Here is a 14,764-nt window from a genome sequence, read left to right as displayed (position 1 = left end):
TTCTACAGCAGATTCAGGACTGGCTATTATTTAATACAAGTGGGGTCTGCCATTAGCATTGCAGTGCATTTTCCTCCCCTCCTAACTGTAGTGTCCTGTTCAGGGCTCCATCCATCTATGCTCACCTCTGGGACACTATACATTGTGAAGGGATTCAAACTGACCATTCAACTCCCTATCCTATTTTCAAGTACTTTTCTAATTAATACTCAACATTCCATGAGTCCAGAAGCCACTGAATATGCACACTCCTCATTGCGTTTATTTGAGGTTTCTCAGTTTCCCCTGAGCATGTTGATAACTCCCTGTTATTTCTCAGTAGCCACAGTTTGGCTCTAGTCCTGTTGGCACAGGTGCTTTGTTTTCAGTATTAGAAGGACTGATGTCTATATCATGCCTTTCTGTTGACATTGCTCCCCCCAAGCAGCCTATGGCAAATAGTTACCGCAAAAACAACAGGACAGCAACCAACCAAACATGCAATTCAAGCTACTGGTTTGTTTGACCTATAAAGCTCTAAATGGCTTAGGATGGAAGTTTCTAATGCATCACCTGTTCCCATATGATATGGCCCACTTTAAGATCTTCAGCTGCGGCCATGTTCCAGGTGCTCCCACCTTTAGAAGTGAGATGGAGAATGGTTACTGGAGTCAGAGCCTTTTCTACGCTGGCACCATTGAACACTCTCCCCTCCCCTGGCTTATTTGTTAGGTGCCTACACTGCTATCTTTTAGGCACAAATTAGAAACATTCTCATTTGTCCTTCAGATGCTGTGGATCTGGGCCAATGAGAGCTTTTTAGGTCAAGACTGGCACTTTGAGTGTCTGTGGAAACAAAATGGTAGCCAGTGCAGGCGTGGAGATCTAAGCCTGAGAGTTAATAAAGTTATTTCAACAGGACTGCTTCCCACACTACTAGGGTTAGGAGTACTTCCCACGTCACTTTTGAGATTCTCTGGGAGGAGCTGCCAGCATGCCTATTCCCAAACTGCACAGCCTCACTTCAACAACACTGTTGTGGAATGTTCTTGGGTGTAGCCACCTCTACTGATACATAAACACACCTGTGTTCCCCCGCAAGAGTGGGAGTTTCTTACTACGCTTTCGAAAGGTGTTTGTGCCAAAACTCCCCACTGAGTCCCTGGGCAACTATTTTAGCTGTGGGTGGGTCCTGCTGCTTTCTCCCTTTCAAAGGTAGCACTACCACCCACCCACTGCTAAAATGACCCTCGGGGCCCGGCAGTGAGGGTGGCGAGTGATATTGCTGCTGCCACCTGGGCAGCAGAAAAAGTACAGCAAGGCTGCATTGGAGGGTGGAACGTGAGTGTTGGAGAGCGCGGGCCCATCTGGGACGCTATCCTAAAGGACCCCCTGAAGAGTGGCCCTGGCCCTGACAATACATAATCATTCCTGATATTGTAAAATTATGTGTTTGTAATTTTTCTTTTCCCACCTTCACCCCTTTACAAATACTAGCCAATGGCATATATTCTCTGACATATTTGTTAGGGGTAATCACCTGAAAAACATGAGTTACAGTGTTGGTGCTACCAAGCTGGCCTAATTGCAAACATGGTATTTGCAGCTGGCATCCATTCATACGAACATAAACATAAGAGAAGCCTGATGGATCAGGCCAAAGATTCATCTAGTCCAGTAACCTGTGGACAACTAGAAGACTGTGGGAAGCCCACAAGCAGAACCTGAACACAGCACTCTCCCCGCCTGTGGCTTCTAGCTGCTAGCAACTGGTTTTCAGAAGCACACTGCCTCCGACCATGGAGGCAGGACACAGCCATCATGGCTAGTAGCCATTGATAGCCTTCTCCTCTGTGAATTTGGCTAATCCTCTTTTAAAGCCATCCAAGTTGGTGGCCATCGCTGCCTCTTGTGGGAGCGAATTCCATATTTAGACTTTCACTGTTCATTGTTACTAATGAAGTTATGAAAAATGGAAAAATCCCCGTCCCACATCAGTGCTAGGAACCCCATATGTGCTGCACCAGAGTGCAGTGTGATATAAATGTAATGAATTCATAAATAAAAAATTCAGTGGAACTTTCAAAATTATTCACATTTTATTGAACATTTCCTTTTTGTTTTTGTTTTAAATGTAACACATACACATTTCACCCCACCTCTTAGATTTCCTTGTATGTTAACTTACAAGGCAACATTCAAAAGTCACAGCTGTAATACAGGGTACACGACTGGGAGATAAGATATGACACTGAGGAGAGGCAGGGAGAAACAAGCTATTACTCACCTTCACCCTCCAACCTGCATTTACAGCAATAGTGCAATAACAAAATGACAAATCAGGAGTGGCCAGCGTGGTGCCACCATCCGCGTACCTGGATGGTGCAAGGGTGGTGCAAAGCAGTGGCAAGTTCAAGACTACATGGGTGCACTGGCAGAGCCATTTCTGTGCTCTTGCCAACATTCCCGCATGGCCCCCGATCTTGGTGCTACTCTGCTCCGTACCTATACTGTCCAGTTAAGTGGCAGCAATGCTACTGTTGGGAGGATGCTTCTTCGGCCGTGCTCCAGCATAGTGGCCATGCTTGAAAAGAGATACCCAGCTCCGAATATGTGCGAGCAAGCAAAGGGGAAAAAGTTTTAAATGTTTTATTTTGAGTCTGGGAGAAATTCTCATTTGTATTTGGACTTGGGCACCTATGTCTCAAAAGCCAACATTTAGAATTTCAGCATTTCATTTGAAAGTTTTGAGTTATGTATTCAACATACATAATATGTATGAACTTATATATATATATATATATATATATTCACCTTTTCTCTCTCCTGGTTGTACATTTAAGTGTTCTGCTTCTGGGGACATGACTGGTGTTCAGTTTTGTCTCGCCTTTCCTCCAAGGAGCTCAGGGCAGCATACACAGTCCCACATTTTATCTCCTCAACATCTCTGTGAGGTAGTTGAGGATGAGAGAGAAAAAGAGAGAGAGCCAGACAGTCTCAAGATTACACAGTGAACTTCATTGCTGAGAATGGATTTCACTTTCCAGGGAGATCACCAGGCTATGAAACGTTAACATTTAAGGAAACTGGCAAAATGAGCTTATTCTGTCAAGGCATAATGGGGATATTTTGACTGCCATCATACTTTTGCATGATGGTTGTACGAAACTCATCGCTGTTTCTGAATTGGTTTGTTCCTGTCGCTCTGTTGTTGATACTGATGTTTGTATTAATTTTACTGATTTTGCAAATATTATTGTTATATTTGTAAATTTTACATATTATCTGGCCTGGGGGTCTCGTTGTTTTGGGACTGAGATGAAAGGAATAACCAATAGTTACTTAACAATAAAATAAACTGTTGGACTGTTTTATTCTTGCTTTGGTTTTTATGCTCCTGGCTTTCTGTATGGTTATTGTGAAGCATTTGATTGGCTTTGCCACTGTTTTAATGCTTGACTTTTTTTATTTTTCATTAGAGATGTCAATCAATTCAAACATTTTATTTGGGTAATAATGTTTAATTTTAACTGATTAAAATTAAATATATTTTCATTGAATCTGGACTATAATATGGGAGACTTCCTGAGATTTCAAAGGAAGTGTATGATTGTTTGCATTTAATAAAGAGAAGCAACATTGTTCGATCAAGAGGTCCTATTTAATATTTTATTTTAAAATTGCCATTTCCTATTATAGTACATAACAGCCTCAAAACGAACAATTGTTGTCTTTGCCTCCATACAATATGTCTATCAAATAATAATAAATTAAACATTTTGTTGATGAAACCAATTAAACCAATGTGTATCAAATAATATGCACGTCTACTCAAAAGTGCTAGGAGTACTTTCTCCTAGTAAATAGGTTTAGGACTGCAGCATCACCCTCATTATTGTGAGGGGAAGGGCTGTAATTCAGTGCAGTGTAGCTTTCCATGCAGAAGGTTCCAGGTCCAACTCCTGGCATCTCCAGGCAGGGCTGGGAAAGACCCATGTCTGAAACCCTGGAGAGCCACTGTCAGTCAGAGTAGACCCAAGGAAGCTAACGTGGTGCCCTCCAGACGTTTGGGACTACAGCTCCCATCATTCCATCAGATGTTTTGGACTATAATTCCCATCATCCCCAGCCACTGGCCTTCTGGCTGGGGCTGATGGGAGTTACAGTCCAGCATCAGGGTTCTCCAACACTGGAGGCATTCAAGAGTATGCTTTAACTTGGATTCCTGCATTGAGGGTTGGATTTGATGGCTTTACAGGCCCCTTCCGACTCTACTGTACTATGATTCTATCATCTGGAGGGCACTATGTTGGCTAGCCTGGTATAGACAATACTGAGCTAGATGGCTCAAGGGTGTGACTAAGGCAGATTCCTATGTTCTTACATTTGATTTTCCAGAGTTCAAATAGTATCTATCTATCTATCTATCTATCTATCTATCTATCTATCTATCTATCTATCTATCTATCTATCTATCTATCTATCTATCTATCTATCTATCTATCTATCTATCTACCTACCTACCTACCTACCTACTTACCTAGCACCTGTGCTTAGATCAGGTCTGGACAACATGCAATGCACCAACATGAGTGCAGCCTATCAGCCATATATCATGCACCACCAGGGGTTTGATGAACCTTCTGAAGTTTGTATTGCCAATCTCCTGCCCACTAAAAGTGTGTGTGTGTTTGTATTTATCTGCCCACTACTAGTGTGTGTGTGTATGAACTACAACACTGATTCAAGGCAAAGTGTAGCCCAGCACTGTATCTCCCTCCATCAGTGATTTTTTAAAAATTGTTTTTCATTTGTATGATCTCTTGGTATAAAAAGACCAATAAATCTCAGGGCCAATTATGCCATCCACTTTCATTGGTGGTGGTGGGTAGATTCTCGACTGGATGAAATATGGGACAATCTACAATGTGTAAGAAGTACACATCTGCAAAGTGCAACTGGTAAGTTGTTTAGATGGAATGATCTGAAAGAGCCAGGAAATTTGGACATGACCATTTAATATAGAATTCATTGATCAAATATGGACATCAGAAAATTGAACAGCCCAGATTGGGTGGGTATCTGACATAGGCCATCCCTCTCCCCCTCTTGGGTATCTTATCCATATCCTGCCTAGCAAAAAGTGCTGATATGAAAATTAAATCACATTAGATCTGTATAAGGTCTCCATTACCCAATTTCCCAGGATTTAAGGGTTGCTTATGATGGTGATAACTTATGATGGTGCTGCTTTTGAAGTTAGAGCTGTCTGAGGTGGGCAGCCTGTGAAGTTGAAAGCAGAAGGTTTATAATCTGCACCATGGAACACTTGTATGCCCACTTCATTTGGGTCCTGTTTATTGGGGGGCAGGGAGGAAGGGTCTCTTTTCAGGAAGAGTACTTCACTGTCCTGCCTCCTGTGGCCTGCACTTCTGGCCTGAATGTGCTCCTTACATCTTTTCCCCATAAGATAGAAAGCTTCAACGAGGCTGAGGAGGACGCAAACGCAGGCTGTGATGATCATGAAAAGGGTGAAGATGTTCTTCTCTGTGGGCTTAGCGATGTAGCAGTCGACAGCGTTGGGACAAGGGTCGAGGGAACATTTCACAACAAGGGGAAGGGTGTAGTTCGGGTACACACGATAAAAGATAAAGAGGAATATAATGTCCACAGAGGCCTTGACAATGAGGCTGAAGAGGTAGGTCCACCACAAGCCCCCACGCTTCTTGCCTGGAGGATACCGCAGAGCATAGTCTGCTCCATCCTTCTCCCTATGCTTCTGTAGTTTGGCTTCCAGGTAGGCAACATGCATGATTACCAGCAAGGAAGGACAAGTAACCATGATGAGTTGTAGGGCCCAGAGGCGGATGTGAGAGATTGGGAAGTAAAGGTCATAGCAGACGTTGGGGCAGCCTGGTTGCCTAGTGTTACAGTCAAAGTCCTTTTGGTCATCTCCCCAAACTTTCTCAGCTGCCACTATGTAGACTAGCAGCCGGAAGATGAAGACCACTGAGAGCCAGATACGTCCAAAGGCTGTGGAGTATTTGTTCACCCCGCTCAGGAGTCCTTGAAAGCCCCCCCAGTTCATGGTCTCTGGTTTCTATTAACAGTACCTGAAAAGAGATGAGATGGTTTGAAACGTTATAACTGATATTGCCTATATAAGTATAATGGGTGGTATTCAACTAAAAAGTTGTTACTGTGAGGATTAGCGCTAGCGCAATAGGATTTCCACCCCCTCTCCCTCCTCATGCACGTCCCAATAACAGATCTAGGGCAGAGAGAGGGGGATATTGTTTCACTGCACAAGGATAAATCCTTATGCTGACAGAATGATCTGCTTAACACTACATTTAATACAACCCAGTGAAGCAACATCTAGGTAGATTGTCAACAACATCTCACTGCCAGGCCTGATTCGCTGCATGGAGTTGGAAACAATCTAAGTCCCTCAAGTCACGTTCAGTCTTCCTCTCCAAACCATTTCATCTGCAAGCTGTATTGTCTTTCTAGACCGATTCTATCATGCCTGCTGGGCTCGATCATCCTTTGTAAAAGTTCATATTTAGTTGAAGTAGAAGCCACAGGTTGTATCCAATTAAGTTCTAAGAGTAGACCCACTGAAATGAATCAACCTAAGCTAGGCATATTCATTAACTTCAACAGACCTACTCTGTGTGGGACTAGCATTGAATACAACTCCATACTTCCAAATGCAGGGCTTGGAAAAGATACTTTTTTGAGCTACAACTCCCATCAGCCCCAGCCAGCATGGCCACTGGATTGGGCTGATGGGAGTTGTAGTTCAAAAAAGTACCTTTTCCAAGCTCTGCCCAAATGAAGCAACATATGACAACTAATGATTTGGAACTGAGGGACTTTGGGAATGATCACCTATTACAAACTGCTCCAATTGCATGCACACACACACACGTGCACACACATAGAGACTACAGTTTGGGACTAGGTCGTAATAGTATTTACTGCTGCTGTTAGTCCTCCCTTTTGCCAGCAATACCTCTCTCTTAACCTGGAGAATGGGGTGGGATAGCTGGCTACAGAGATGGCATGATATAGGCTGCAGAATGACACCCCAGTGCATGCTGATGAGCTTTGTTACCTGCTGGGGAGCATGGGATTGCAGTTTCCTCTGCCTCCAAAGCTGTACCCCTAAGACCCTGGGCATGAAATAATGCTCCCGACCATGTTTAGGACCATCATTACTTCCCCTATCACTGAGTCAATCACATTGAGAGATAACTGAAGAGGAGGGAATTGGTATTGAAGGTGTGTATGTCTGTTGGCTTCCTCCAAAAAACCAAAAGGTTTGTTTTCCAAACTTCCTCAGAAAAATAAAGCAAGAAGATTCCATCCCACCCCCGTCTCAAAAAGAGCTCAGAAGAAAGGAGTGAATACTACATCTACGGATGGGCAAATCTGTTGATTTTGGTTTCTCATTTTTCCTATATAAAGTTCAGTTCTCCACATTTCGACATCAGTTTGCATTTTTTTAAAAGAAAATGTCTTCATAAAAACTCATCAGAATTTTAGTGTGAATTTCTCCTTATCCACATTTGCATGCAATTTTGCCTAATATGGATAGTTTTGCAAGACAATTTCCTTAATATAATGCATTTTTGGTATATTATTATTTTTAATATATGCATTTTTATGCACACTTTCCAATAATATATGTATCTTGTGCACATTACTTGGCTGGAGAACTGCATTGCAAAATTTGGAGAAATACACAGTTCAAAATATGGCTGCAGTTCAGGTTGCGTATTGTTTTGGCAAGTGCAAATTAGGTATATTTGCCTTTAAATGTGAACTGAATTGAATTTCTGCCCCCATCCCTATCTATGGGAAGATGAGGGGATTTGGCCCATCACCAAAAAGTGGTGGGGAAACTTTTTGGCTCCACGAGTCAGATCGGGATCTCTCTTGTGGGTCAAATTTGATGGGTGTGTGGAGTCATCCACCTGTCAATCACATGGTGTCATTATGACTTCACATGACTGACATGTTGGCAAGACCGCTCACCTGTCAAAATCCCTTGTGCTTCACTTTTAAGTCTCCGACATCAGGAACTTAAATGGAAAGGGGGGGGCTTACAAAAGCCTTTTCGAAGTCTCCCCATGCTTTCCTATTAAGTCCCCAAGAGACTTGCAAAAGCCTCATCCAAGTCGGAGACTTAAAAGGAAAGCATGGGGAGACTTGGAGAAGGCATTAAGACAGCCCCTGTGCTCCTGTTTGAGCCAAAGGGAGTGCAGGAGCTGGTTTAAATCCTTTGATGTAGCTTGTGTGTGAAAGCATCCAAAAGGCACTTTTGCACAGGGTTTTATCTCCACTCAGCTGATGATCAGGAATTAAATCCTGGAGCCTTGGCTGCACAATCTTGTTCTCTGCTGGGAACAGGTATGTGCAACCAATGCACGGTTAAACTTTGTCCTCCTGGACATCAGGGCGGGTGGGTATGGTTTGGAGAAAATGGCCTCGAGGTCATTTGGGACCCTCTGAAGGGCCATGATCCCTCCCCTTAAATATTAGGCAGGCACCATCTCTGTTAACTTTTTGGCACCTACTGAAGACCTTCCTCTTTTAACAAGCCTTTTCAGTAGAGACCTCATCCCAGTCTGCGTCTGTGTTGGAATTGCTTTTTAAGATGTTTTTAAGCTTTTTTTCTTTTTTCATATTAGGTTTTTAACCTTTTTTTTAAAAAAAATGTTTTGTAAGCTTTTTTAAAAAAAGTTTTAAAAAATGTTTTGTTTTAATGTATTTTAAAATCTGTTTCTATAATGTTTTAAAGTGTTTTTAGTGCTTTTGTTTGCCACCCTGGGCTCCTGCTGGGAGGAAGGGTAGGATATATATAAAATAATAAATAAATAAATAAATAAATATTATTGACCCAGAGGCTGCAGGTCTCTTCCCTGACTTAGCACCTTCTGAGTTCAACTGTACTCCTCTTCCCACCCTAAAGCACAAACGATTTAAGATCCAGGACTAGAAAACACTGAAAGCAATTTAAACACCTAATACTTTTCAAACCCATTCATCCCCCCACTCCCTCACCATAAGCCTCTCATCCAAAAAGATTTCATATCTAAGCTAGCAACAAGTCCATACAAGCCAGGAAATAACCCATAATCCATCCACCGTGCCCTTGTCTCCCAAAGAGGGAAGAAGTGCTACAGGAAGTAAAAAGTGTGTGTGAAAGGAAGGTGCCAAGCAGGGCCGGCGCCAGGCATCCCGGGGCCCTTGGGCATCAGCTTTCCCCAGGCCCTGGTCTGTGCATGTGCGTGCCCCCCCACCTACCTGTTGCCTGTCTTTTAGCATTGCCATTAACCAAGATGGCAGCCACGGTTTCCCTAAGGGGATGAAGCCTCCGCCGCCATCTTGGTTGATGACACGTGTGTGTGCGTGCTATGCGCACACATCTCTGCCATCAACCAAGATGGCAGCAGGGGCTTCAGCACCTTAGGGAAACCTCGGCCGCCATCTTCATTAAGGGCAATGCTAAAAGGCAGGGGACAGGTAGGTGAGGCAAGGGAATGGAGGGCAGGCAGAAGCTCCTGCCCTGCGATCCACGGCTGCTGCCGTGGATTGTGGAAGGTGAGTGGAGGGGGCCCAGTAGCTCCAGGAGCCCTTGGGCCAGTGCCCCACCTGGCTGCCCTTTAGAACCAGCCCTGGTGCCAGGCAGTGATCCTTGGTATGAGAACAGTGGTGGGTTATAAGTTCTTGAGAGTGTCTCCATTTCCTTCTGAAGTGCTGGAGACTTTGCTTCTCATAGGATGGCCACTTATGCAATGCCAAAAAAGAGAGAACATAACCTCAAATAAGAGAACACCAATTTGCACAGAATTTGCATCAGCAAATAATCTATTATTTCTAAACTTGCTGACTTGTGCCAATTTAGAAATAATTACTTAATTTAAACAGGAATACAGCACATTGCACCATAGTGGGGTAGACTGTGATTAGGAGTCAAATGTGCCTGCTGTCCAAAAGCTCACTGTTGATGGGCAATGCCAAGGTCCTTATACCCCCCTCCTTTTGGGGATTTCTTCATCTTTAAACCAGACTTGCATTAGACAGCCCTTCAAATAGAGGTCTATCCCATGGCAATCCTTCAAATAGAGGATTGTCCCCTGTAAATTCAGAACAAATAGCCACACTAGCATCTCATGATTTTAGGATTGACAATAGGGATGGAGGAAAATTTTGATTCAGTTCGCGTTTAAAGGTGAACCTATTTAATCCACACTTTCTGGAACAATATGCAAACCAAAATACAGCCATCCTTCAAAATTCACACACCTCTGAATTTTGCAATTCAGTTCCCCAGCTACATAATGAATACAAAAATGCATATACTGCGGTAAAGTGTGTATTAAAGATACATATATTTGTAAAAATAACATACAAAAATGCACTACAGTAGGGAAAATTGCATTGCAAAAATAGGTAAAATTGCATATAAAAATGTATGCATTCAGAAAAAAGCACGAAAATGATTAATTTTCATGAAGACTTTTAAAAATGAAATTCACAAAGCAATGTGTAAATGTGGAGAAGTGAACTGAAGATTGGAAAAATGAGAAACTGGGGAAAAACTTAAACTGACAGATCGCCTATCCCTAGCTGACAACTCTTGGGTCTGTAAGCAGAGACATTTTGCGTGGGGGTGGAACCCAGATGTGATCTGCAAGAACACTTAAGAGTTCCAGAATAACACAAAGATGATTCATATTTAAAGCCATATAATCAGCTGTTTGCTAATTCATCACAGACCTAGCAGTAAGAACATAGACTTAAGAACTGCCATGCTGAATCAGACAGGATTTCCATCTAATCCAAAATTTTGTTTCCAACCACAATCACAATAGGCCCCTGAATGCTCTGAAGCAGGGCGTGACAGTGGCAATCTTCCCTGATGTAAGAACAGAGAAATCTCTCAATTATGGTTTCTCTCAGTTCCTCATTTTTCTAGTCTTAAATTCAGTTTGCCCAATTTCTGCATCAGCGGATTTTTAAAAAATCTGTATGCAATTTTATGCACATTTCTCCAAATATCCTCATTTTTGTATGCCATTTTCTCTAGTACGCATTTTTGCAAGCAATTTCCTCCAACATAGCACATTTTTGTGTGTTCTTTTTACTAATATATGGAGTTGTATGTGCACTTTTTTGCATGCATTTTTGGTGGTAGAACTACATTGCAAAATTAAGAGAAGTGCACATTTCAAAGGAGAACTGCATTTCTCTTCACACTTTGGTTCAGAAAGTGCAAATTAGGTAGGTTCACATTAAAATGCGAGCTGAACTAATTTCTCCCTCATCTCTAAGGGGATCAACCCATTATTCCTCTCCATATAGAAGTCCCCTGGAACTAGCATGCCTATTAGGCATCAATAGACCTCTTCTCTGTGAATCTGTTTAAATCTTTTTACCAGCCAGCTGATCTTGTAAGCACATTTTACAGAATTAGTGAACTTTCTTTCTTTCTTTCTTTCTTTCTTTCTTTCTTTCTTTCTTTCTTTCTTTCTTTCTTTCTTTCTGCTGCAGTGCAACTTCCCTTGGCTTGCATTTTATTTTTATTTTTCCTTTTGAATACTTTTAGCATTTGTGTGGAAAGTACTAAAAAACCATCGGGAGAAGAAGCACATCCTATTTGGCACTTCATCCCATAGTAACAAAAATTTCTTGGAAACAGCAGAAAGTTTGCTGGAGACAGGAAAGGCTGGGGAGCATGGGATTTCTAAATCGCCATCTCACAATTTAGTTCAAGAGGCAGAGGAATCAACAAATCCCAGTCTCCCCAGCCTGAAATGGTGCTTCTGAACATGTCTGGGAGCCTCGGTCCCACCTCTCCTGTTCCTAGTAGCCCTCCCTGCCACGGATTATCCCTCCTTCTCTTACCAGTGAGGCGGTATCTGTTTGGGAAAGAAGGAAATTGGCAGCTAAGGTCAGCTAGCGATGCAGGGAAACTCCATTGTAATTGCACCCAACTTTGCAGGGGTTTGGACTCTACCTGAAATGGCATGGTGCATTTTGCACTCAAGGATCTTCTACATTCAAAGCAAATGGTCCTTCCCCAGACAGCTCTGCCCGGTTAAGTCATGACTAACTTTCCTGCGTTTTTAAAAATAGGACCCAAGTTCAACAAACCTATTCCTAATGCAGCCCAGATTCTTTGCACCAACGTTGTTTTTAAATATTCCTTCCAGATGGAAACACACGACAGCAATAGCTTGGTCTTAGCCATATTAAGAACTATGGAGTATAATCAGTTTTAAATTGGATATAACTAGTCCTGCTGTTGTTTTATTTGTACTTGGATGTTATTTATTTTAATTTTTTTCTCTCTGTATTTTGCAAAGGTCTATGGCTATATGCAATAAAGTTCAAATAAACAATAGCTTGGTCTTCAAGTTTTTATGCTAAAGATTTCTGTTGTGAATCCTATCTTTGTGCACTTTGTTTTACCTATTAATCTATTTCAAAAGGTTTTTTTTAACTGTACAGCAAACGTCTGAAATTTCCTCTAATGTTAAAATGACATATTTAATAAAGCACTGGCTTCTCCTTCCAGCTCTCAGAGACCATTTGAAAAATTAAGGGTGACTATAAGACTCTGAATGTTGTTTCTTTGTTGTCTGACAAGATTTTCACTGGGTTTTGCTACATATGATGTATACACACTTTCCCACAAGGCATGCATAACATTCTCAACAGCAAAAACTTCATACACCAGAAACTCAGAAAACATTCCACCATCCCTCCTATTTTACATAAGAAAACATTAAGCCTGCATACTTGGTTGCGAAATTCCAGATGCAACCTGAGACTCGCTGCTTATTGCAAACTGATACTTTTATACGCAGTGCTTCATTTCAAGCATGAGGGGTAACTGGGCTTGAGCCAGAGTTCTATCTTTGGTTTGCAAAGCCCAGTCTCTCTCCAAGTGAGAGAAAGGCTTTCAGGATAGCCTCAGTGGCAGCCTTGTCCCACATTGCAAATCAGACCTCCAGCACTGAAGCCCTGACTTACGTTGGTTAATATTAAGCCTTTCTATTGAGACACGCGCCCCCTAGAAACCTGGTTTATACTGAGTTGAGACATTGGTCCATCTGGTATTGTCTATGCAATGACTGGCCTCAAGTCTCAAGGATTTTCAATCAGCCCTACCTGGATTGCCAGGGATTGAATTTGGGTTATTTTGCACGCTAAGCATGCGCTTTACCACTGAGCAACAGCCATTCCCCATTGTCCTTTTTCTCCCATGAGTTTCATGTTTCTTCACTCTGTTACCATAACAGCTTTAAAGCATTTTGCAGCAGGGTAGTTCCAAAGCATTCCCAGTACATTCCATTCTATAGTGGCGAGAAAAGCAAACACACATGCTTACCTGGTAGAAGCCTCAGCTTTCTTACCGGCCTTTTTCCTGATCTATTATTTCCTTCTGCTGCATTAAGACAACCTTTTCCCAGTTAAAGGGCATCAAAGCTTTGAGGCTCCTCCCGGCACTCTGGGAGTGAGGAGGAGGATGAGGCAGAGGAGGAGGAATCTCCAAAAGGAACATTCCGGGGTGGAGCTTTCTAGCACACCTGGGTTGCTACCTGTCAAGGCTGGTGGAAGCAAAGAGCTATAGCCAGGTAAATTACGAAAGCCTTCATCATATCAGCAGCACAGAACTTTCCCAAGTTATTTCAGTAGCTAATCCCATGACTGGAGGAGGTAGGTATGAACAGATCATTTCTGCTATGTCCCAGTTTCTCATGCATTCAATAATGGCTATTCTGTCCCAAAGAATGCTCACAAAATTTGCATTTAAATTGTATACAGCTTTGTACACACGTTTATATATTAACATTTTTTAAACATTTTCTTCTAAATGCACATTTTTGTATGCATTGCAAAATTCAGATAAAGGTGCAATAATGACAGCTGCTGTTCAATCCACATATAATTCAGGGAACTGATAATTAAGTTTGTTCGCTTAAAAATGTGGACCAAACAAAATTCTCCTCCACCCCCAGGGCGCAAGTCCAGTGTTTAAAAGGTGTAATGACACTTGCGATGAAGTTTCAGAGCTGACTCAGGATCGGCTATTATTTAATACAAACAGTATTAAATAATACAGCTGCCACAAAATGCTGCAGTGCATTCTCTTCCCCTCCTAATGGGAGCGCTCCTGTTCAGGACTCCAGCAATCCATCCATGTTCACCTTTAGGATACTGTAAATTAAGAAGGGGTTCAAACGGACCATTCAACTCCCTGCCCTGTTTTCCGCTTTTCTTTTCTAGCTTCCACACTGCAGGAGTTCTAGAGGCCATGGAGCATGCACAATCCTCAATGTGTTTATTTGAGGGGTGTGTGTCTGTTTTTTTTCTCTTTTGCATTTCTGCAAACTTTGGGTTTCCTCTGAATGTGCTGATATTCCCTTCTTGTTTCTCAGTGGCCCCATTTTGGTTCTAGACCTGGTGGTACTAGTGCCTTGTTTTTAGTATTAGAAGGACTGATGTTTATATTCTGCCTTTCCATCAATTATGCCCCTCCCCAGGCCATCTGTTCCCATATGATATAACCCCTGTGTTAATATCCTCAGTGGAGGCCATGCACCAGCTGCTCTTACCTTAAGAATTGAGGAGGATGGTGGATGGAAACAGGGCATTTTCTAGGCTGTCACCCAGCCTGTGTACACTCTGCCAGCCCCTGACCAGGCCTATTCATTAGGTGCCTGTGTTGCTGTCTTTTAGGCACAAATTAAAGACATTCTCAATT

The 14,764-nt window shown here is 42.3% G+C and overlaps 1 protein-coding gene across 1 annotated transcript; it reads right to left on the bottom strand.

The window, feature by feature from the left end:
- Window positions 1-2,056: 2,056 nt before the first annotated feature.
- Window positions 2,057-13,502, bottom strand: LOC133370705 (gap junction beta-5 protein-like). Its single transcript, XM_061597371.1, has 2 exons — window positions 13,388-13,502; window positions 2,057-6,092 (listed from the first exon to the last, which is right to left on the bottom strand). The coding sequence occupies exon 2, from the start codon at window positions 6,065-6,067 to the stop codon at window positions 5,216-5,218; it is 852 nt and encodes a 283-aa protein (XP_061453355.1). The 5' UTR covers window positions 6,068-6,092; window positions 13,388-13,502; the 3' UTR covers window positions 2,057-5,215.
- Between the last annotated feature and the right edge of the window lie 1,262 nt (window positions 13,503-14,764).

This window comes from Rhineura floridana, chromosome 15 (assembly GCF_030035675.1).
Source record: "Rhineura floridana isolate rRhiFlo1 chromosome 15, rRhiFlo1.hap2, whole genome shotgun sequence".
Taxonomy (NCBI): domain Eukaryota; kingdom Metazoa; phylum Chordata; class Lepidosauria; order Squamata; family Rhineuridae; genus Rhineura; species Rhineura floridana.
This window is presented reverse-complemented; position numbering and strand designations above follow the sequence as displayed.